Here is a 21,280-nt window from a genome sequence, read left to right as displayed (position 1 = left end):
CTAGGCAGTGCCTAGTCCTGCACCTGCCCCCTCCCACCCTCACTATGGGGGGGGGTGTTGATCTGCCCCCCCCTCCCCACCCCCAACCCTTTTCTTGCCTTCCATCAGAATGGACTTACTAGCTTGAGGCAGCTCTCCAAGTTGCTGGGCTGTGCTCCTGGCTGCCTGCATGCGGCTGTACGCGCGCATAGCATTTATCGTCCAGATTATTGGCTGAATCAGGCTGACTTCTGATACAGCCAATTTTCTTTATATCAGTACCGATCTGATATTGGACCAATGTATCCTACACCTCCTAGTCACATGATAAAAATGACTATCCAGTTATAAAAAGAGCCAATTGGCTACAGAGTTAGTACTTGAAAATATGTAACAACTCTATAGATGTTTTCTATTTAGGTTTAATTTGAATGTGTAGCAGTGGCCTTAGGATCCAGAGATGTGAATTTTTGTCTCATTGCATGCTCTTGTTGGAGACCACCTCGTGTTGACCTATTTGCAAAAGGCTTCCTAGTCATTTGGACAGCGTGTCCAAAGCGGGTGAATGTGATGCTTTCCACATCACTGATCTATATGCTGTAGGCCACGTGCTATAAGACACAGTAGTATGGACTCTCTCAGCACAGTAGGGGCCACTAGTACACAGAGCCACCCACCTCACTGTGCCAGGCCCAAAACCACGCCTTAGGAGTCTCCCCTGGGAAGCGTATGGCTGGCTGACCAACCGCCTTCCTGGAGAACAGCTGCAAGCCTGGGGTAATGCTGCTACCACCCGGGCACTAGTTTCTGTTAGGGCTCTGTGCAACCTGGGGTATGCAGACCCTGCAAGTCCTGGAGGTGGTTTGCCCACTGGTAATATTTCTGGGAGCCTCTTTTAGCCTGGAGCTTCCCAGAGTAACCTCAGTTATGACTGAGGGGAAACATAAACAGTCTAGCTTTGCTGCCCAGGCTGGGAGCAAAAAAGTCTCGTCTCAACGCCTTGCACAGTAAAACAGCTGGTCATGCTGTAACCTGAAACCTTTATTTATCAGAGGGAGTGAGGGCTGAGGGGTAGAACAAAGGAGTCAGAAATACACTTTGAGCAAACCAAAATAAGTTGAGCCTTTACAGATATTGGGTATGGTGACCCTTTTAAGACACTGCTACATAACTTAGTTCTAACCTACTAGCTAGTTTCCAGGTCTTACTTTCATCCAGGCAGTGCTTGGAGGCTTGTGGCTGTTTCAGAAATGCTGCTGAAGCAGGAAGAGAGCCCTTCCCCCTCCCCTCAGGAATTTATTTGGCCAGGTCACCTGGTTGACCAGCCAGGACCAAATAGTCAGCAAGTGAAAGAGAGACAGGGTACAGCTGAAATGACCCAGTGTAGGGATAGACAGAGGGGGATTTCTTCACAGGGGCCATCTAAACTTAGGTTGGATCCCTGGCCCTGCTAAGCAGGGTAAGAACTAAGCAAAAGGCCAAGTTGGACACTAAACCTAAAACAAAAACAAACCTGTAGTCTACTAGTCCAAAGGAAAGCAGGTGGAATGTAAGGTGGAATGTAGATCGGGATTTATCTCATTCTCTTCATTGTATCTTCAAGCAACATCTGGGACAGCTCAACAGCACGTAGGCAGGCAATACTTCATTTTTTGTTTTTGTAGTGACTCTGATTCTTGTACCTGTAGCCTTAAGTGTTCTGAATAACTTAATTTCTGGTGGTGCTTATTGTAGAAGGACAACCAAGTTCTTTGGGTAAATCTGATATCTTTTATTAGACCAACTCAAATAATTGGAAAAATTCTTCTTTGCAAGCTTATGGGTAAAAATACCACCTCAGGCTGAAGAAGCATCTGCAGTTGATGTGTGCTCTTCCTGGATGGAATGAATAGTGAAGTCAGAGGCTGTATTGTAGCCCATTGAAATAGTTGTACCTAAGTATGGTTCTGTTGTCTTTAAAAATTTGACAAGCATTTTTAGAGGATTTGGAAGAGAATATCTGGAGATCACAATTGAATGCAATTAACTACAGAGACAACTTTTACTGTAGTACCTGCATGCTACAATCTTTAACATATTTATCCTTATAAAATCCCTTTGAGGCAGGTAAATATTAATATCCCCACTGTACAGATGGAGAACTGACTCAAAATCAATAGGTCCTGTCCAAGGTGATATAGGAAGCTTGAGATCTGCTCAACCACAAGTACTAGATTAGTATTTTAACTACTGGTCCATCCTTCAAAGGGTATTTAGTACTTTACCTACATAACAGTGGCATTGAGGAGCTACTTGTGATTTAAATATGAAAAGTAGAGCAGAATTAAATGCTTGATTTCATGGTCATAGAGCTATCGGCGCTTGTCCCTTTTTTAAATTTATCTCTTTGTGTTAATGCTGTTTGCCCTTAATTGTCTCTGAAGAATTCCAAGAGTCATCCCACTGAGACCAGGACACACTGCTCTTCATACTGTTTGTTGCTTTTCAGGTCTGGCTGGGTTTTGGGCATAGATTCATAGATGTTAGGGTCGGAAGGGACCTCAATAGATCATTGAGTCCGACCCCCTGCATAGGCAGGAAAGAGTGCTGGGTCTAGATGACCCCAGCTAGATGCTTATCTAACCTTCTCATGAAGACCCCCAGGGTAGGGGAGAGCACCACCTCCCTTGGGAGCCCGTTCCAGACCTTGGCCACTTGAACTGTAAAGAAGTCCTTCCTAATGTCCAATCTAAATCTGCTGTCTGCTAGCTTGTGGCAGTTATTTCTTGTAACCCCCGGGGGCGCCTTGGTGAATAAATCCTCACCAATTCCCTTCTGTGCTCCCGTGATGAACTTACAGGCAGCCACAAGGTTGCCTCTGAACCTTCTCTTGCGGAGGCTGAAAAGGTCCAGTTCCTCTAGTCTCTCCTCGTAGGGCTTGGGCTGCAGGCCCTTAACCATACGGGTGGCCCTTCTCTGGACCCTCTCCAGGTTATCCTCATCCCTCTTGAATTGCGGCGCCCAGAATTGCAAGCAGTACTCCAACTGCGGTCTGACCAGCGCCCGATAGAGGGGAAGTATTACCTCCTTGGACCTATTCGTCATGCATCTGCTGATGCACGACAAAGTGCCATTGGCTTTTCTGATGGCTTCGTCACGCTGCCGACTCATGTTCATCTTGGAGTCCGCTAGGACTCCAAGATCCCTTTCCACTTCCGTGCCACCCAGCAGGTCATTCCCTAGGCTGTAGGTGTGCTGGACATTTTTCCTCCCTAGGTGCAGCACTTTGCATTTCTCCTTGTTGAACTGCATTCTGTTGTTTTCTGCCCACTTGTCTAACCTGTCCAGGTCTGCTTGCAGCTGTTCCCTGCCCTCCGGGGTGTTGACTTCTCCCCACAGTTTTGTGTCATCTGCAAACTTGGACAGAGTATATTTCACTCCCTCGTACAAGTTGCTGATGAAGACATTAAAGAGTTATCGGTCCAAGGACCAAGCCCTGTGGGACCCCACTGCCCACACCCTTCCAGGTCGAAGCCGACCCATCCACCACGACTCTGGGTGCGACCCTCCAGCCAATTCGCCACCCACCGGACTGTGTAGTCATCCAAGTCACAGTCTCTTAACTTGTTCACCAGTATGGGGTGGGATACTGTATCGAAGGCCTTCCTGAAGTCTAAGTATACGACATCCACCCCTCCTCCTGTGTCCAGGCATTTCGTAACCTGGTCATAAAAAGAGACTAGATTGGTCAGGCACGATCTGCCTGCCACGAACCCGTGCTGGTTTCCCCTCAGCATAATTTGTCCTGCCAGGCTCTCACAATGTGAGCCTTGATAATTTTTTCAAAGACTTTGCCAAGGATGGAGGTGAGACTGACTGGCCTATAGTTGCCTGGGTACTCCTTCCTCCCCTTCTTGAAAATGGGGACCACATTGGCCCTTTTCCAGTCCTCCGGGACTTGGCCCATGCGCCACGAGTGTTCAAATATTCCCACCAGTGGCTCTGCATTGATGTCGGCCAGTGCCTTCAGCACCCTCGGATGGAGCTCATCCGGGCCTGCCGACTTAAAGGCATCCAGTTCTTCCAAGTGACTCTGCACCATCTCAGGGTCTATGCATGGAAGTCTGGTGCCTTGCTGCTGTCTCTCTACAACCCCAGTGAGAGACTTGTCGTGCCCCTCACTTAGGAACACTGAGGCAAAGAACTGGTTGAGGAGTTCAGCCTTGTCCCCCCTGTCCGTCACCAGTTGTTTCTGCCCATTTAGCAGGGGTCCTATTCTTCCCTGGGCCTTCCTTTTACTCCCTATATATCTAAAAAACAATTTCTTGTTGTCCTTTACTTGGAATGCCATCCTCAGTTCCATGGTAGCTTTGGCCCATCTAACTGCCTCCCTACAAGCGCGAGCAGAGGAGGTATATTTGTCTTTGGTGATCTCTCCCTGTTTCCACTTTTTATGTGCTCCCCTTTTGGCCCTTAGGCTGCCCTGGATTTCTGTGGTCAGCCAGGGAAGCCTCCTGGCCCCTTTCCCTCTTTTACCTCGCACGGGGATCATCTTGCTTTGTGCCCGAAGGATCGTTTCCTTAAGGCACAGCCACCCTTCTTGGGCTCCCATCACTTCAAAAAAAACTCCTACTCTGCAGTATGTGTTATCCTCCTGGGTCTGTGACCAGTATAATTATTACAGTTCAGCACCTGTTCGTCAATGAGTATTTGGTTAGTAATTAGAACAAAGCATTGAAGAGAGAAACTTAACCTCCTAAATCCAGTATATATGCACATCTGTCTTCCCTGAAGTTCTGCTGTTTCAGAACTTAATTCTAGATTGCTAGAGTATAAAAGAACCGTATCTAATTTAAGAGAAGAAAAATCCCAGTTTGCATAAAGTATAAACAATCTTTAAAACTCCAACGCTACAACTAGTTGCAAAATTACTGCATTTAGTAATAAAATGAGGTTACTAAACATAAAATGAGGTCCCCTCCCCCCCCTTCCCCCCCAAATCACCATGGGGTAAAAAGCATCTCATCTTACAACTAGAGGTGCACTGGTGTTATATTGGATTGGCACCAGTAAAAGGAAAATTAATATTATTGACTGCTGGTTTTTTTGTTTTTTTTTTGGCTAGTGTAGCCAATAATGTACCAATAAATTTAATGTGCCTTCTGGCTGGAGCCCTGGAAGCTGTGTGTGTAGCTGCAGCATGGAATGCAGCTAGGCAGTGTGGGGAGCAATGCCTTGCAGGTAAGTCTGTGGAGGGGAGGGAAGAGGTATAGGGAGGTATAAATTGAGGCCTCCATGGTGAGGGAGGGGGTGGGGCACAGGCTGTGGGCGCTGCCCAGCCAGAGGGGTGAGTGGGACCTAAGTCTGGGGTAGGGAGTGGGATGGAGCTGTGGGCGGCTCATCCACTTCCTGCCTAGGAAATGACCTGCTGGGTGGTACGGAAGTGGAAAGGGATCTTGGAGTCCTAGTAGACTCCAAGATGAACATGAGTCGGCAGTGTGACGAAGCCATCAGAAAAGCCAATGGCACTTTATCGTGCATCAGCAGATGCATGATGAATAGGTCCAAGGAGGTGATACTTCCCCTCTATCGGGCGCTGGTCAGACTGCAGTTGGAATACTGCATGCAGTTCTGGGCGCCGCACTTCAAGAGGGATGTGGATAACCTGGAGAGGGTCCAGAGAAGGGCCACTCGTATGGTTAAGGGCCTGCAGCCCAAGCCCTACGAGGAGAGACTAGAGGAACTGGACCTTTTCAGCCTCTGCAAGAGAAGGTTAAGAGGCGACCTTGTGGCTGCCTATAAGTTCATCACGGGGGCACAGAAGGGAATTGGTGAGGATTTATTCACCAAGGCGCCCCCAGGGGTTACAAGAAATAGTGTCCACAAGCTAGCAGAGAGCAGATTTAGATTGGACATTAGGAAGAACTTCTTCACAGTTCGAGTGGCCAAGGTCTGGAACGGGCTCCCAAGGGAGGTGGTGCTCTCCCCTACCCTGGGGGTCTTCAAGAGGAGGTTAGATGGGTATCTGGCTGGGGTCATCTAGACCCAGCACTCTTTCCTGCCTATGCAAGGGGTCGGACTTGATGATCTATTGAGGTCCCTTCTGACCCTAACATCTATGAATCCAGGGGATGTGGGGGGGGGGGGAGGAGGCTCCCCACTGCTGTGCACACCCCTAGGAGAGACATGGGGTGCATGTGCCCCCCTAGATTTATGCAAGGGTGGATGCAGGCTGTCTGCTGTGGGCTTGGGGCTCTCTGCCCTGCTGCCTTTGGCCCGGGAGCTGTCCACTGGCCTCACGTCTCCTGGCCATCCAGTAGCCATGGTGGTAACAACTTGTGCCTCCTGGTGCTAGTTGGGCAGGGGATGCGAGGCCAGCACGTGGCTTCCAGAGCAAAGGCAGCAGGGTGGAGAGCCCTGAGCCTGCAGCAGACAGCCTGTCTCTGCCCTTGCTCTGCTCGGCTCCAGTTAGAAACATCCCTGCACTTAAAAATGGTGGTGGCAGTGCTTGAATGAAAAGCTCATTAGATGAGCATTAGTTCAAGCAACACTTTCCTTTTCCTCACCCAACCATCTTTAAGTGCCGGGATGCTGATCCCTGCAGCTCTGGCCTGTTCCCTGTCCCAGCCCCAGGGTCCCATTCACTGCCCTGGCTAGATAGCGCCCCCAGCCCTGACCTCTGCCCCACTCCCTCCCTCACTGTGGGGGCCTTGATTTGCAACCCCCAAGTCCCTTCCCTTCCTCTTCACAGGCTTACCTGCAGGGCACTGCTCTCCATGCTGCCTGGCTGCATTGCTGTAAATTGGTTATCAGATTGGTATCGGCTGATAGCCGATTTATTCACCAGGCATATTGGTATTGGACAAGAAAATCATTATTGGTGCACCCCTCCTTACAGCTCCACTTCTCTTATCTGTAGGTGTTTTCATTCTTCCCCACCCCTGCCTCCATGTCTGAGCTGTTTGCTTTTCCTTCCTCCCCTTCCATTCCATCTCTTTTTCTCCTACGCTGCATCAATCACAGAAAGTTCACCCCTCTCCTCTGTTTCACCTTCCTGTGAGGTTTCTTCTGTCACTTCTACCTGAGTGTCTGACTCCCTCCCCCCCCCCCTTTCTTCCTCTGGGTTTTGCTGTTCTTGAGGGGGTCTGACTATATTTGCAAAGGCTTTGGGACAACTATGATACAAGTATTCCTCTCCCTTACAAACAGTGCATTTTAGGGACTCTTGACACTATGCTGCTCCTCTGTGCCCTATCCCTTCACATATGTAGTACACTGTGAGGGGACAGTGTGCAAATAGGGGCCCTGCCCCATCTTTTTACATTTGCTGCACTATTTTGTTTGCCCTTGGTACATTATAAAACCCTGGTGTGCCCTGATCCTGGATCACTGACAGGAGGTGCAGCAACCTACCTGGGCTCCACTTGCCTGCTTGTAGCACTACTTGTACCCTCCAAGATCCTGTCCAGATACCATATTTGTCCCTTACTTTGTCTACTGACATTGCTCTTTGAATGTACTTTTCCATCTTTCTAGGTCTCCTGCCTCTAGTAAATCTGTGCACATTCAAATTACAGTCACTCTTTCTTGACTATTACTCTGTTCCCTACTATGAACTTCATCCCTCTTAATTCTTCCTTGCTATGTTTCTCTATATATTTCTTCCAAAAGTTCTTAGACCCTTCTCCACCCCGGTAAATAAATTCCCAAGTCTTTTGGTTTGAGGAAGCAATCAGGCTGGTGAGCTGCATTGCTTGTACCTCCACAATCTCAAACAGTATCCTTTTTAGGGAATCATAACTTTATTGTTGATCCTGGTTGCCTTCCATTGCCAGTAAAAGTTGTCTTTATCTGTAGCCTCCGCTCCTCTCCAGCTCTTCTCAGTGCCCCTTCCATGTTTTCCCACTATGCACTCCTAGTGGGCCAACCTGCTGATCTCATGTTCACTTGCTACAGCTGCCATTGTTTTGAGTTTTAGGTCTCCTACCTCCTACTCCTTATACCCTGACATTCTGTTGATCCCTTACTCTGCCTTTTACACATCAGTTTTTCAATCTCGATAAGAACCTGCCACAAGGATAGATTAGTGCAATCTGTCTGAATGACATGGTAGTGCTCCTTGTGCTTAGTCCCCCTGGGCACTGACTCTCAAGTCATGGTGATCCACTACACTGCATACATTTCAACTTATTCTTTGCTCTGACAGTTGAGCTGTGGCTTTCGTCCCCATTTCCAATTATTTCTGTTTCTTCACCAACCTTAAATGTGTGGCAAACATGACCAAATGGGACCCCACCCAGAATCCCTCTGTTACGTACTCGCTGTCTGTCTCATATGATTAGTGTGGCCCCAACCTCTGTAAGGTGGGGCTGGAGCAGGTTGCCCTGCACCTCATCTGCATATAAATGTTTTGGAGGCTCTTGGGACTCTTGACAAGTAAGCCCAGTTCCGGTCATGGGGAGAAGGGGGGATGCTAATTAGTCCATGTATCCTTTATGGGGGGTACCTAGAGTACATGCACATACTAAGTAGTGCTGAGCTGTGGGGTCACCATGGCTTAAACAGCATTGATTTGGTTGGGGCCTAGCCCAATGAGGTAGATAGTAAATCATGAGCCTTTTGGTTTTGGTTTAATATCATGTGTAGTTTGTGGTCTTTCAGCTCAGATCAAGCATAGTGTTTGGAAACACTGTGATTGCTGAGGTGGTTTTCCTAGTTGCATCAAAGGAAGACCAGTTTACTGGCATGGGGATAGTATCTGCAAAGGTAATGTGTAGTAAACCTTCCAGTTAGCTGCTGGAGTGGGAAGGACTTGACTTTATGCCCGCTTTATGGAAAGGGGAGACTTTTCCCTAGCTTGCTTCTGAAGCTGTATGGCTGAGGGCAAGCAAAACGTGGGAGCATTTGAACCCCAAGCCTCCATGCTTGGGCTTGCAAGTATGATGCCCATCAAAGGATTTAGAAATGCCTGAAGCTCCAGATGGGGGGTGGAGGATGTTTGCCAGTAGTAGGGCCATATATGGTTCTGGAATGACTCATGGATTTGGAGTTGATTTGGCTAATTTGGCTTGGAATATTAAAATGTATTTTTTTAAAAATTGTGCTCTATATAAATAGGTACAAAAGTGTTGCTTAAAGGTATGATGTTTGCAGAATGCCTCTGCTAAAACTTGTCTTAGTTAAAAAATCAATTTATCTGTTTGTGTTTTCAAATTTGCCCCTCACTTCCATGCACTCGGGGGAAGCGGGGTCTGACACTAAGGGGGGGAGCAGAGGGTAAGGGGGCCACCTGACCCCCCCCCCCAACTTATGAAGAACTAGGAGAAGGAGAAATCAAGGCAAACTTCCATTAATTAGATTCTAATATATAGGATATATAGAAAGTAATTACTGGGAGGGGGTTGTCTTGTAAACAGGGTCTTATATTTGAGTAAATATGATATTTCTCAAACCTTCTGCAGAAGAGCTGAATGCTGTGACAGTTGACTTAATCCCCCCCTTCATTGGATTTCCTGGCTAGGGACAGACATTCAAAAAGGCAACTATAGGCCAGTCAGCCTAACTTCCATCTCAGGGACAATCCTGGAAAAGCTCATTAAAAAATCTATGTGCAATATGCTCACAGAAAGTAAGATTCTGAATGACAGTCAGCATAGCTTTGTTGCTGGTTGGTGTTGTCTTGCCAATCTCATCTCCTTCTACGGCCAGGTCTACCGCTACCTGGACACAGGAGATGTTAGACGTTATATATCTAGACTTCCAAAAGGCTTTTGATCTAGTATCCTATGATATCCTCGTGGGAAAACTGGAAGGTTGTGGGCTTAGCTGCTTGATGGTTTAATGGGTGGGAAGCTGGCTACAGGGTAGGACCCAGAGAATTCTCATGAAGGGATCTGTGTTGTCCTGTTGCTAAGAGGCCAGTGGTGCCCCTCATCTATGTTTTGGATGGGAGGGTGAAAAGCTTGCTGGCCAAGTTTGCGGATGACACCAAGTTATGGGGCAGTGTGGTCATGCTAGAAGATAGGTTGCAGATACAAGCAGACCTGGACAGGCTCGAGAGTTGGGCAGACCAGAACCAGACGAAGCTTAACATTTCCAACTGTAAGGTGCTCCATGCGGGACAAACCACCCTCAATATACATACAGGCTCGGTGGTGACAGTTTGACTTGCACCACAGCCAAAAGGGACCTGGGGTAATGATTGACCATCGTATGAATATGAGTCATCAGTGTGCGGTGGTGGTCAGCAGGGCAAGCAACATGCTGGCATGCATCAACCTATGCATCTCGTGTAAAACTAAGGAAGTGATACTTCCGCTGTACTCAACACTGGTGAGACTGCGGTTGGAGTACTGTGTCCAGTTCTGGGCGGTGCACTACAATAAGGACGTAGAAAAACTTGAGAGGGCCCAGAAAAGAGCCACCCATATGATCAGGGACTTGCAAGGCAAGCCATACAAGGAAAGGCTGAGGGACCTGGAACTCTTTAGCCTAAAGAAGAGAAGGCTAAGAGGGGACTTGATAGCGGCTTACTGCTATATCAGAGGAGTGCATCAGGAGCTCAGTGAACAACTGTTCACTAGCGCATCCCCAGGGAAGACCAGGACCAATGGATACAAACTCCTGGAAGGCTGCTTCAGGCTTAATACCAGGAAAAACTCCTTCACAGTCAGGGTGTTCAGACTGTGGAATAACTCCCCCCAAGAGGTGGTGCAGTCACCACCCTGGAGGTTTTTCAAGAGGAGACTAGAGAGTCACCTAACCCCAGCTGTCTTCCTGCCTAGAGTTGGGGGTGGGGGGGCTTGACCCTATGACCTGCAAGGTCCCTTCCAGCCCCTAACAATCTATGAATATTTTTAAAATCAAATTAATGAATGTTGTAGAACATTCAATTTTTAGAACGTAATTCGGTATTTTTCTGGTCCTAACATGGCAAAACTCCCTGCTAAAAAGAGTACTTCAGGGGGCAAGGAGAGGGACTTCTAGTCACAAGATAGTGATCAAGGGGCGGGGCACCTGTCAAGGGGCATGGCTACCCATGTGGCCCTTGCCAGCTTGCCAAAACTCAATAAGTTGCCCTGCACCTGAAATAATTGCCAGTCCCTGTCATACACTGTATCCAGAAGCCTTCCAGCAATGTCTGCTCAACTGGGTGGAGTGTAATCTGTTTGAAATGACTAAACTGCGTTGGTGAAATGTTTGTTTTGAACAAGATGGAAAGGAGAATTTGTTATGTAAATGAACCAAGCTGTCTTCATTTATGTTGTCTTGCTAGACTTTGGTCGTGTTTATTAACTTATCCTTAAGAATGGTTCAAAAATTATGTTTACAAGTTGATCGAGATGGCTCGGACATGTCCACATTGCCATTTTCAAATTTATTGCCTTCTGAGAAGCATTTTTCATAATACTGCTTCATTCAGGCTACCAGGCCTTACGTCTCTTTGTTGCACTGTTTACATGTGGCAGGTATTTGTTGTTTTTCCCCAGCAGCACAGGAATTTCTTGAATATAAGGTCTTTTTTGTGACCTGCAGAAATGGAGGGAAAAAAGCTGTTGATTTCCAAATAAAGGCTAGTCAATTCTCTGCAGAATATGGTTCCTTTTCCTACACTGCCTTAATCCAGCATTGATCCTTTCTCTTGCATACACTGCTCCTAACTCTGCTCCCTTTCCTTCCCCTTCCTCCACACAATGAATTAAGAACAAACCAAGATTTTCTCCCTGTGACATAATCCACCCCACCCTTTACCTTCCCCTGCAGGCTGTGGCAGGGAGGGAGGGGGTTTGGCCCTGCACCCCAGCTGGGGTTTGCCTGGGGGTGGGGACAGCCCCTGCCAGGCTTTTGCCCCTCTATAGCTACTCCCTCTAGTGGAGTGGGGTGTGTGGCTACAGCCAAGCCTGGGTCTCGAATGCTTATGTGAGGAGAAAAAGGGATTTAAACCCTCTGCCCTCAGAGTGCCAGCCCCAGGCTGTGGTGTGTCTGTGACCCTCAATCTCAGGTCAGTTTGAGGGAGAAAACCCTGGTAAGCGCTGCCTTCTCCCCAACTCAAACAGGGAGTGGGAAGAGGGCAGAAAGGTGGCAGGGGCTGCCTCCCCTCCAGGGCAAACCCTGGCTGGTCTGGAACCAGGGAGTGGGGTTTAGACCCCCCCCTCTGCCTGCACAGAACCCCAGGCAGGGTCTGTCTGGCAGGGGTGAAGGAGCCCCTGCCTGGCTTTTCCCCTTGCTCGTTGGCTCCAGCAGAGGGGCAGGGGGTGTGGCCAGTAGCTGGTCAGGCCAACACACTGAGGCAAAGTGTGGGGAGGGGGTCTCTTCCTTTCCTCTCTTCCCCTGGGGGCAGCAGGTTGGGAGTGAGGGTCACTGGGTCAGGACTACCCTTTGATGTTTATGGATGGGTCCTGGTACAAAAAACGTTGAGAACCACTGGTTTAAGTGCCCTGAACTTTGATTCTGTTACAAGTTTAAACCAGTTTCTGATGACTTAAACCAGTTTATGTGTAATTATGTGTAAGACTACTCTCAGCTGTGACTCAACATAGACCTAACACTTTAATCTGGCACAGGTAAAGCAGTGGGGATCCATGGCAGCCAGTTTCCTGCTTTTATAAAATGTTGTCAGTATACGCTCAAGAGGTCTCAGGTAGGGGGCTATGCCCTCCACTGCAGAGGAAGGTAAAAACCCCCATGACTCATACTAATCTGACCATGAGGTAAAATTCCTTTCTGACCCCAATTATGGTGACTGATCTGACCCCAGGTTAAGGGCAATACCTTCTTGCCAGGAACTTCTAGCAAAAGGATTGGCATACCTCAGCTGAAGTCCCCAGCCTTAGCTGTAGCCAACATCCAATACCTTTGGGGATGCTTAAAAGCACCCTGAGACGCACAACAGAAAAAAAAGGGAGAGGGGTGGGGAATGAGCAGCAACAAAGCCCAGAAGCATGGGCAATACCCATGGTTGAACAACTGCACCTAGATCATCCCCGGCCAACAGCTGTCCAACCTCTCAACCTCTTTCTTGAACACGTCCAGCGATGAAGAGTCCACAACTTCCCTATGCAGTTTTTTCCACTGCCTCTCTAGTCTTACAGTGTGAAGATATTTTTCCAGATATCCAATCTAAATTTACTTTGCTGCAACTTCCGGCCTCGGTCTGCATTCTCCTTTCCTCAGCAGGAGAGAAAAGGTGCTTTCCCTTTTCTTTATTTCAGCCCTTTGAGTATTTGAAGACTGCTATCATGTCCCCTCTTAAGCACCTTTTTCTCAATGTGAACGTTCCTAGTTCCTTCACCTCGGAAGTGTGTAGACTGAATTGCTAGAAGTGCAGATGAGGAGCTAGTGTGCCATGCTCTGTGGTGGCAGCAGTGACATAAGAAAGTATAGGAGAGAGGTCCCACTGTCTAAATTTAGGCTGCTACAGAGGAGACTAGAGTTCAGGACCTCCATGGGAACCTTATAGATTCATAGATTGTAGAGTCGGAAGGGACCACAATGGATCGTTGTGTCCGACCCCCTGCCCCTGGCAGGAAAGAGAACCGAGGTCAGATGACCCCAGCCAGGTGACTGTCTAGCCTCCTCTTGAAGACCTCCAAGCTAGGTGATAGCACCACCTCCCTTGGAAGCCCATTCCAGATCCTGGCCACCCTTACCATGAAAATTTTTTTCCTAATATCTAACCTAAATCCACTCTCAACTAGTTTACACCCGTTGTTCCTAGTCACTCTCTGGGGTGCCTTAGTAAACAGCGCTTCCCCTATTTCCCGTTGACCTCCCCTAATAAATTTATAGGCGGCCACAAGATCTCCCCTCAGCCATCTCTTGTGAAGGCTGAAGAGGTTCGGCTCTCTCAACCTCCCCCCGCAGGGTCTATCACGAAGGCCACTAATCATGCGAGTGGCCCTCCTCTGGACCCTCTCGAGATTCCCCGCGTCCCTCTTGAAGTGCGGTGTCCAAAACTGGACACAGTACTCCAACTGCGGCCTGACCAGTGCCGCATAGAGGGGAAGCATCACCTCCTTTGTTGTATTAGTCATGCACCTGCTAATGCACGACAAGATGCGATTGGTCTTGTTGATGGCCTCGTTACACTGCCGGCTCATGTTCATCTTGGAGTCAGTTATGACTCCAAGATCCCTCTCTGCCTCCAAGCTGCTAAGAAGGACACTTGCTAACCTATAAGTGTGCTGGGGATTCCTCCTTCCCAGGTGGAGTACCTTACATTTATCTTTATTAAATTGCATCCTATTTCTCTCTGCCCATTGATCCAACCTGTCCAGGTCAGCCTGAATCTGCTCCCTGCCCTCCTGTGTACTAACTTTGCCCCATAACTTGGTATCATCAGCGAACTTGGAGAGGCTGTTCTCCACGCCCTCGTCCAAATCACTGATGAAGATATTGAATAATATTGGTCTGAGGACCGAACCCTGCGGGACCCCACTGCCCACCTCCCTCCAGGCCAAGAAGGAACCATCCACCACCACTCTCTGGGTGCGGTCCCTAAGCCAGTTGACCACCCACCTGACCGTGTAGGCGTCCACTCCGCAGTCCGCTAGCTTCCCAGTGAGGATAGGGTGCGAAACTGTGTTGAAGGCCTTCCTAAAGTCCAGGACGATGACATCAGCCTCAGCTCCCGTGTCCAGGCAGTGTGTGACCTGGTCATAGAAGGCTACAAGGTTTGTCAGGCAGGATTTACCTGTGACAGACCTCTGGTGGTTTCCCCTCAGCATCGTTTCCCCTGCTGGGCCGGCACAAATGTGTTCTTTGATTATTTTCTTTAGCATTTTCCCAGGAATAGAAGTAAGACTGACTGGTCTAAAGTTACCCAGCTCATCCCTTCTCCCTTTCTTGAAAATGGGCACCACATTGGCCCTTCTCCACTCCTCAGGGACCTGGCCGGAGCACCATGAGTGCTCGAACAGCTGTGCCAGTGGCTCAGCTATGACACTGACCAATGAGTGCAGCCTGGATGGAGGTCATCCAGGCCTGCTGACTTGTACACATCCAGCTCCTCCAGGAGCTCCTTAACTATTTCAGAACTAACTGTAGGTGGACTGGTGCCACGTGGACATCCGTCAGCGATCGAGCTGGGGGAATTGGCTTGGTCGGTAGAAATACTGAAGTGAAGAACTCATCGAAGAGCTCTGCTTTTTCCCCCTGTGTTAACCACCAACTGTCCTGATTTGTCCTGCAGGGGCCCTATGTTGCTCTGAACTTTCCTTTTGCCTGCTATATACCTGAAGAAGGACTTTTTATTGTCCTTGATTGTTGAAGCCAGCCTGAGCTCAAGCCCCGCCTTGGCCTGTCTAACTGATTCCCTGCAATAGCGTGCCAGGGCGATTATATTCCTCCTTGGTGGCTGCTCCCTGCTTCCATTGCCTATACATCTCTTTCTTTGCCCCCAGACTCTCCTGGAGTTCCCGGTTCAGCCAAGGGAGCTTTTTTGCCCCCTTACCTCCCTTCCTACGTAATGGGATAGACTCCTTTTGAGCCCCAAGGATCACTCCCTTGAGATACCTCCAACCCTCCTGGACCCCCATATGCTCTATGTTCTTGAGTTGCATCCCCTCACTAACTAGCCTTCTAAGCTTGCTGAAGTTCGCCCTTCTGAAGTCCAGCACCTTAGCCCCACTAGTTACTTTACCCACCCTTTGCTGGATAGTGAACTCGACCAAGTGATGGTCACTATCTCCCAGGCTACCATGAACTCGCATGTTCCCCATGAGATCATCCCCTGTTGCTAAGACCAGGTCAAGCAAGGCGCTATCCTTGGTGGGACTAGACACCACCTGGGTTAGGTGGAGGTCCTGCACACAGTGTAAGAACCTCCATGAGCGGCTTGTTTTGGCTGTCTTCTCCTCCCAGCAGATATCTGGGTAGTTTTAGATCTCCCATGACCACTGCCTCCTTTGCCTATGTGGCGTCTGCTAGCTGCCCGGAGAATACATTGTCTAGCTCTTGATCCTGATGAGGAGGCCTGTAGTAGACCCCCACAACCAAGTCCTTTTCCCCTGGCCCCCCCCGGATCCTGACCCACAATGCCTCGGTGTTCCTCTCCTCCACCACCGTCTTAATGGTGGAAGGCATATACTGCTCCTTAACATAGAGTGCTACCCCCCCACCTTTTTTCCCCACTCTGTCACACCTATACAACCTATACATCTGGATGTCTACTGCCCAGTTGTGTGTAGAATCCCACCATGTCTCGGTTAGTCTGACTAGGTCATACTGGGTGCTAGCAAGCAAGAGTGCGAGCTCCTCCTGCTTGTTCCCCATACTCCTGGCATTTGTATAAAGACATTTTAAGTTCCCCAAAGGGGGCTCTTGGTGCCCCTGAGCCTTGATGGCGTGTGTTCCCTTTATTACTTACCTGCCTTCTCTAAAGTGCTTCCAATTCTGTACAGGGAGTTCCAGTCAGGGAGATGGGCAGAACTGCAGTTTCAACAAGCTGTTGAGCTGGTGTAGAAAGGACAAGGTTTAAGTTTGTTATCAACTGTGGAAAGGAAGAGCCTGTACAAGAGGGATGGGCTCTACTTAAACCAGAAAGGTACCAGAATGTTAGCGGAGAGCATCAAAAAGGCGATAGTATATAACCTACTGGATAGAGGTGAGATGCACCTCATTTTCAGAAGGGCTCCAGAAGTGATCCAGGAAGCTACAGACAAGTGCATCTCACCTCTATCCATAGCAAGTTTGCAGAATCTATAATAGTACAACCATCAAACATGTGGATAAATACCATATTTATTCGATTAAAAGACTCTAGCTTTTTCCCCATGTAACCTGGGGAGGGGGGAAGCCCCTCATCTTAAAACTGAGTATGAGATGACAGCAGGGGAGGGTGCAGGTGGGTGATGTGGCTGCAGCTCCAGCCCCAACCCCAGGTCAGGGAGTGCCAGCTTCTCCCTGCCCTGTGTCTGCTTGTCCCCTGCAGCCTTGGGCCCCCACTGCACCCAGTCTTTCCCCCGTGCTGCTTCTTTCTTCCCTTCTCTCCCACAGTTGTGCTTCCCTTTACCTTTGCTCTGGTGCCGGCAGGCTCTGTCCTCACTGTAGCCTGCAGCACAGCACCATAGCAGTAATGCTGTCTCTGCACTGCTGCTATGGACCTGGGCTGGAACCATGCTCAGTGCCCCAGGCTGCAGTGGAGGCAGAATCTGCTGGTGCCATAGCAAAGGCAACGGAACAGGATGGAGACTTTTTGTAGGAGAAGGAGGGGTGGGGACCTGTGATGGTGCGGTCCGGAAGCAGCCTGAAAGAGGGGGAACAGGGGAGCCTGAGGCTGGGGGGGAAGGAGAGAGGCAGCAGGGGACAAATTGTGCGGTCCCCCTACTACCTCCACACTGAGTGCCCTCCTACTGTCTGTTCCCTTACTGCCTCCTTCACTGCCTGCCCTATTACTGCTTCTCTTACCACGTGCCCTTCTCAGTGTCTTATCCCCAACTGCCTTATTAGTGTCCCATCAGTATCTATCCCCCTCACTATCTGCAGTAATTGGGGGTGAAGGGAGGGATGATGAATAGATGATCCTCCAACAATTAGGTTCTATACCTGGAAAAGTATGATAATTTAAATATTTTCCAGGTATAGAATATAACTATTAGGGGGCCATTTTAAATTTGGGATAATCTTTTATTTGTTAGGGACTGAGTGATTATGGTTTTTGTAAAGGGAAATCCCACTTTATCAACGTGGTAGAATTTTTTGAGGTTGTTAATGGACAAGGGAGAATCAGTTGTCCTATATTTTTAGTTTCAAAAAACCTTTTGACAAGACCCCTCACCAGAGGCTCCTTTTAAGGGAAAAAGAAGCTGACTTGCCATAGTCCTTTTCTGGGTCACAAGATGGTTAAAAGATAGGAAATGGTGGCTAGCATTAAATGGTCCTTTTTCAAGGTGAAGAAAAGTCAGTAGTTGGGGCCTTTGGGGATCTGGTTTTGCTTATTTTCATAAATGAAATTTCACTGTGTGCAGTCCCTTTTCCAGGTCAGAATTTTCAGAGGGTACTAAGTTATACTGGTTAGCCGCATCTCAAACTGATCGTGAAGAGCTGCACAAAGATCTTTCGAAAGTGAATGGGCAAGAAAGTGGCAAATGAGTTTAAGTGTTAACAAGTTCAAAGTAATGCATGAGGAAGGGGGAGAGGAAGGAAGCGGGAATAACCTCAGCTATATGTACACAATGCTGTGCTCTGACCTAGCTATTGCAACTCAGAAAAGAGACCTTGAACACTATGCAGTTCTGGTCTCCATATCTTAAAAAGGATATAGTGGAATTAGAGGAAGTATAAGAAAGGACAACAGAGATAATCAGGGATATGGAGTAGCTGCTGTATCAGAAGTGACTGAAAAGGCTAGGACTTCGGTTTGGAAAGGAGAAGACTGAGGTAGGGGCATATAAAAAGTCTACTATATCATGAAGGCTATGGATAAAATAAACATGGGACTGTTACTTGTAGAGTCCCAGAATAAGAGTTAGGGGCACCCACTGAAATTAATAGAAGACAAGTTTAAAACAAGTAGCTAGAGGTGCACCGATACATCAGTCCCATATCACATAGGCACCGATATAAGGGAAATTGACATTATTGGCAGTTGGCTTTTTTTGGCTGATAAATGTTGCAGATAAATGCCCTGTGCATGCCTTTAGCCACAGTGTGGCATGCAGGTGGCCAAGAATGCAGTCTGTCAGCATGGAGAGCAGTGTCCAGCTGGTAAGTCTGTTGTGGGGGAAGGGGTATGGGGTGGGGGGGAGCAGATTGAGGCCCCTGTGGTAAGGGAAGGGAATAGGCTTGGCGCTGGGGCAGGGGCAAGCGCTGCACAGCTGGGATGGGGCATGGGATGGAGCTGCAAGCTGCTCATCTGGGCGGTATGGGGCGGGGCTCACGCTGCTGCACACACTCTGGGAGGGCATAGGGGGCATGTGCCCCTTGGATCTGCACATGGGGTGAGAGCGGGCTGCTGCTGCCGTGCTGGGCTCTTACTGGTGGAGGGTTCGGGCTGGGGCTGTGCTCAGGGCGGGCAGCGGCGGAGCTGGGAGGGGGGCTATGAGGCAGGCTGCAGCCACTCCAAAATTCACTGTAGCTCGCCTCCCAGAACCTCTGCTGCCTGGCCCTGCACTAGAACCCCTGTCGGGAAGAGCCTAGCAACAGCCTGCCCTTGTCCGTGCAGAGATCTGAGGAGCAGACTATGCCCTCCTGGGGTGCATACAATGGCAGGGGCTGTCTCCCCTCCCCACACCCCCCGGGTGAGCTGCAGTTCCGTCCTGTAACCCTCCCTGCCCCAGCTGTGCAGTGCCAGCTTCACTTCCCTCTCTCGCTACTGGGGCCTTAATCTATGCCGTGCACCCCCCCTGCAAAGTCCCTGAGGCAGGGAGCAATTTTAAATTGAGATTTTTTTTTTCTTTTTGTTTGACAGACACCAAGTGGATTAGGAGCAGCTGTAAGGGAAGATGTGGAGGCAACATAGGGGTGCAGGGGAAAGCATGCACATGGTGGCAGCTGCTGCTACCCACCACCCTGCGTTGTCACTGCTCTGCGTGTGGCCACTGCCACTGTGCCCTCCCCCCATACACTTTGCTAACCGGATGTAGGGGGGCAGGAGAGAGCTCGCATGTGGTGGTTTGCACTGCTGCTGCTCCACGCTTCCCTCTGCTGAGCGCTGCTCTGCCATGCTTCCACCGCTCCACGCTGTACCCTGTAGCTGCTGCAGCTCTGCATGTGGCTGCCTGCCCCCCAACCCTGGGTTATTTCAGATAACCAGAGTTTTTATACAACTGGAAATTTCCTTACCCTGAGGATGGTGGATAACAGAGATTTTACTGTACTTGAAGTATTTTTGTACATGCAATAAAGATACCAAGTCAGAAATGTTTCCTGTTGCAATTTTTATTGTAGTGTGTTCAGCGCATTTAAACGTTTAAGTTCTTTCCTTGATTATTTGTTGCTTCTGTGGGAATTTGTAAGGGCAATAGCAGATCAAGATTTTATCGATAATTATTGACTTACATTCTGGAAAAAAGCCCCCCACACATACACAAATATTGAACCTAAAAGGATGTTGTTAATTTGTAATCAGAACAGTATGTTACAACAGTGATTTGTACAGTGCTTTGTGACTGCAGTACTACTGATTTCTTGTTAAGAGGCTTGAAGTAGGGGTATTTTTTTCTCTTGTAGGGCAGACCCAGGGTCCATTCAGATGAGGCTGTGCCTGCAGGTTTTGAAAGCTGTCCAGAAACTGGCTCGTGAATCAAGCATCATGGCCCGAGAAACCTGGGAGATTTTATTATTATTTCTTCTACAGATTAATGACACCCTGCTGGCAGCTCCAACTGTGCAAGGTTTGTGTCTAGCTTTCATTTGCTTTTCTACACATACAGGATTTTAGCTTTCTCTGTAGTTGTCATCTGTTTGAAAAACTACTCAAAGTACCAGTGGCAATATAGGAACATCAGCCTATTTTTTTTCTGGTAGCTGTACCCTGAATTAAAGAGGAGACTACCAATGTTGATTGGCTTGGAACTGAGCCTACAAACAATTTTTTTTTGTCCTGTATGCATTCCCAGCTGACTATCTATCCATGTATAAACTCAGATTAGTTTTGGTATGCTGTGTTTCTGTCATCTTTCTTTGTGTGACCAAGCAAAGAACTGAATCTCATGTATTCTTTGTTTCCAGTGGCTGTATAGACAAAAGTGAAGACAACACCAGAGCCATACACACCCAACTATAAACTTAAGCACATTGCCAGTAATGTTGCATAAGAGAGATGTGGGCTGGCTTGCTGTGATGATATACTAATTAACTCAGTTGCCTGTTTCTCTGCTGTTACAGTAAAAGGATTTTAACAACCTCTTTGGCTGGGCTTTACATTGACATTTACAATATTGGGGCTCTTAGAAGCCTTGAATGTCTATGTAACAAGTAAAGGAACAGCACTTTTGTAAACAAAAATAAGTTTGATCATCTGTATAATAAACTAAATTTAGAATCTGGAATTTAAACATTCAAAGCATGAGCATTAACACAAATGTGAGCCCTTTAAGTCCAAAAGGTTCACCAGGGGAAATAGCTGAAAGAGATGCACAGTGTTAAATGTTTCTAAAGGTTTCTTTTATTTTTGCATAAGGTGGCATTGCTGAGAATCTGGCTGAGAAGTTGATTGGTGTGCTTTTTGAAGTGTGGTTGCTAGCTTGTGCTCGGTGCTTTCCAACACCACCTTATTGGAAAACTGCCAAGGAGATGGTAGCCAACTGGCGCCATCATCCAGCTGTGGTGGAACAGTGGAGCAAGGTTATCTGCGCCCTTACATCCAGGTAGGTGGAACCTG

The 21,280-nt window shown here is 48.3% G+C and overlaps 1 protein-coding gene across 10 annotated transcripts in view; it reads left to right on the top strand.

Annotated features, from left to right (window-relative positions):
* The window catches only part of RALGAPB (Ral GTPase activating protein non-catalytic subunit beta), a 233,060-nt gene that overhangs the window by 30,905 nt on the left and 180,875 nt on the right, over window positions 1-21,280 (top strand). For all 10 annotated transcript variants that reach the window (XM_059733294.1, XM_059733297.1, XM_059733290.1 and 7 more), the window contains 2 exons: window positions 20,128-20,291; window positions 21,080-21,266. In XM_059733294.1, the coding sequence (XP_059589277.1) occupies window positions 20,128-20,291; window positions 21,080-21,266 (351 nt within the window). The remainder of the gene's footprint in view (window positions 1-20,127; window positions 20,292-21,079; window positions 21,267-21,280) is intronic.

This window comes from Alligator mississippiensis, chromosome 9 (genome assembly GCF_030867095.1).
Source record: "Alligator mississippiensis isolate rAllMis1 chromosome 9, rAllMis1, whole genome shotgun sequence".
Taxonomy (NCBI): domain Eukaryota; kingdom Metazoa; phylum Chordata; order Crocodylia; family Alligatoridae; genus Alligator; species Alligator mississippiensis.
The sequence above is the reverse complement of the archived record's forward strand: the minus strand, read 5'-3'. Positions and strand labels throughout refer to the sequence as shown.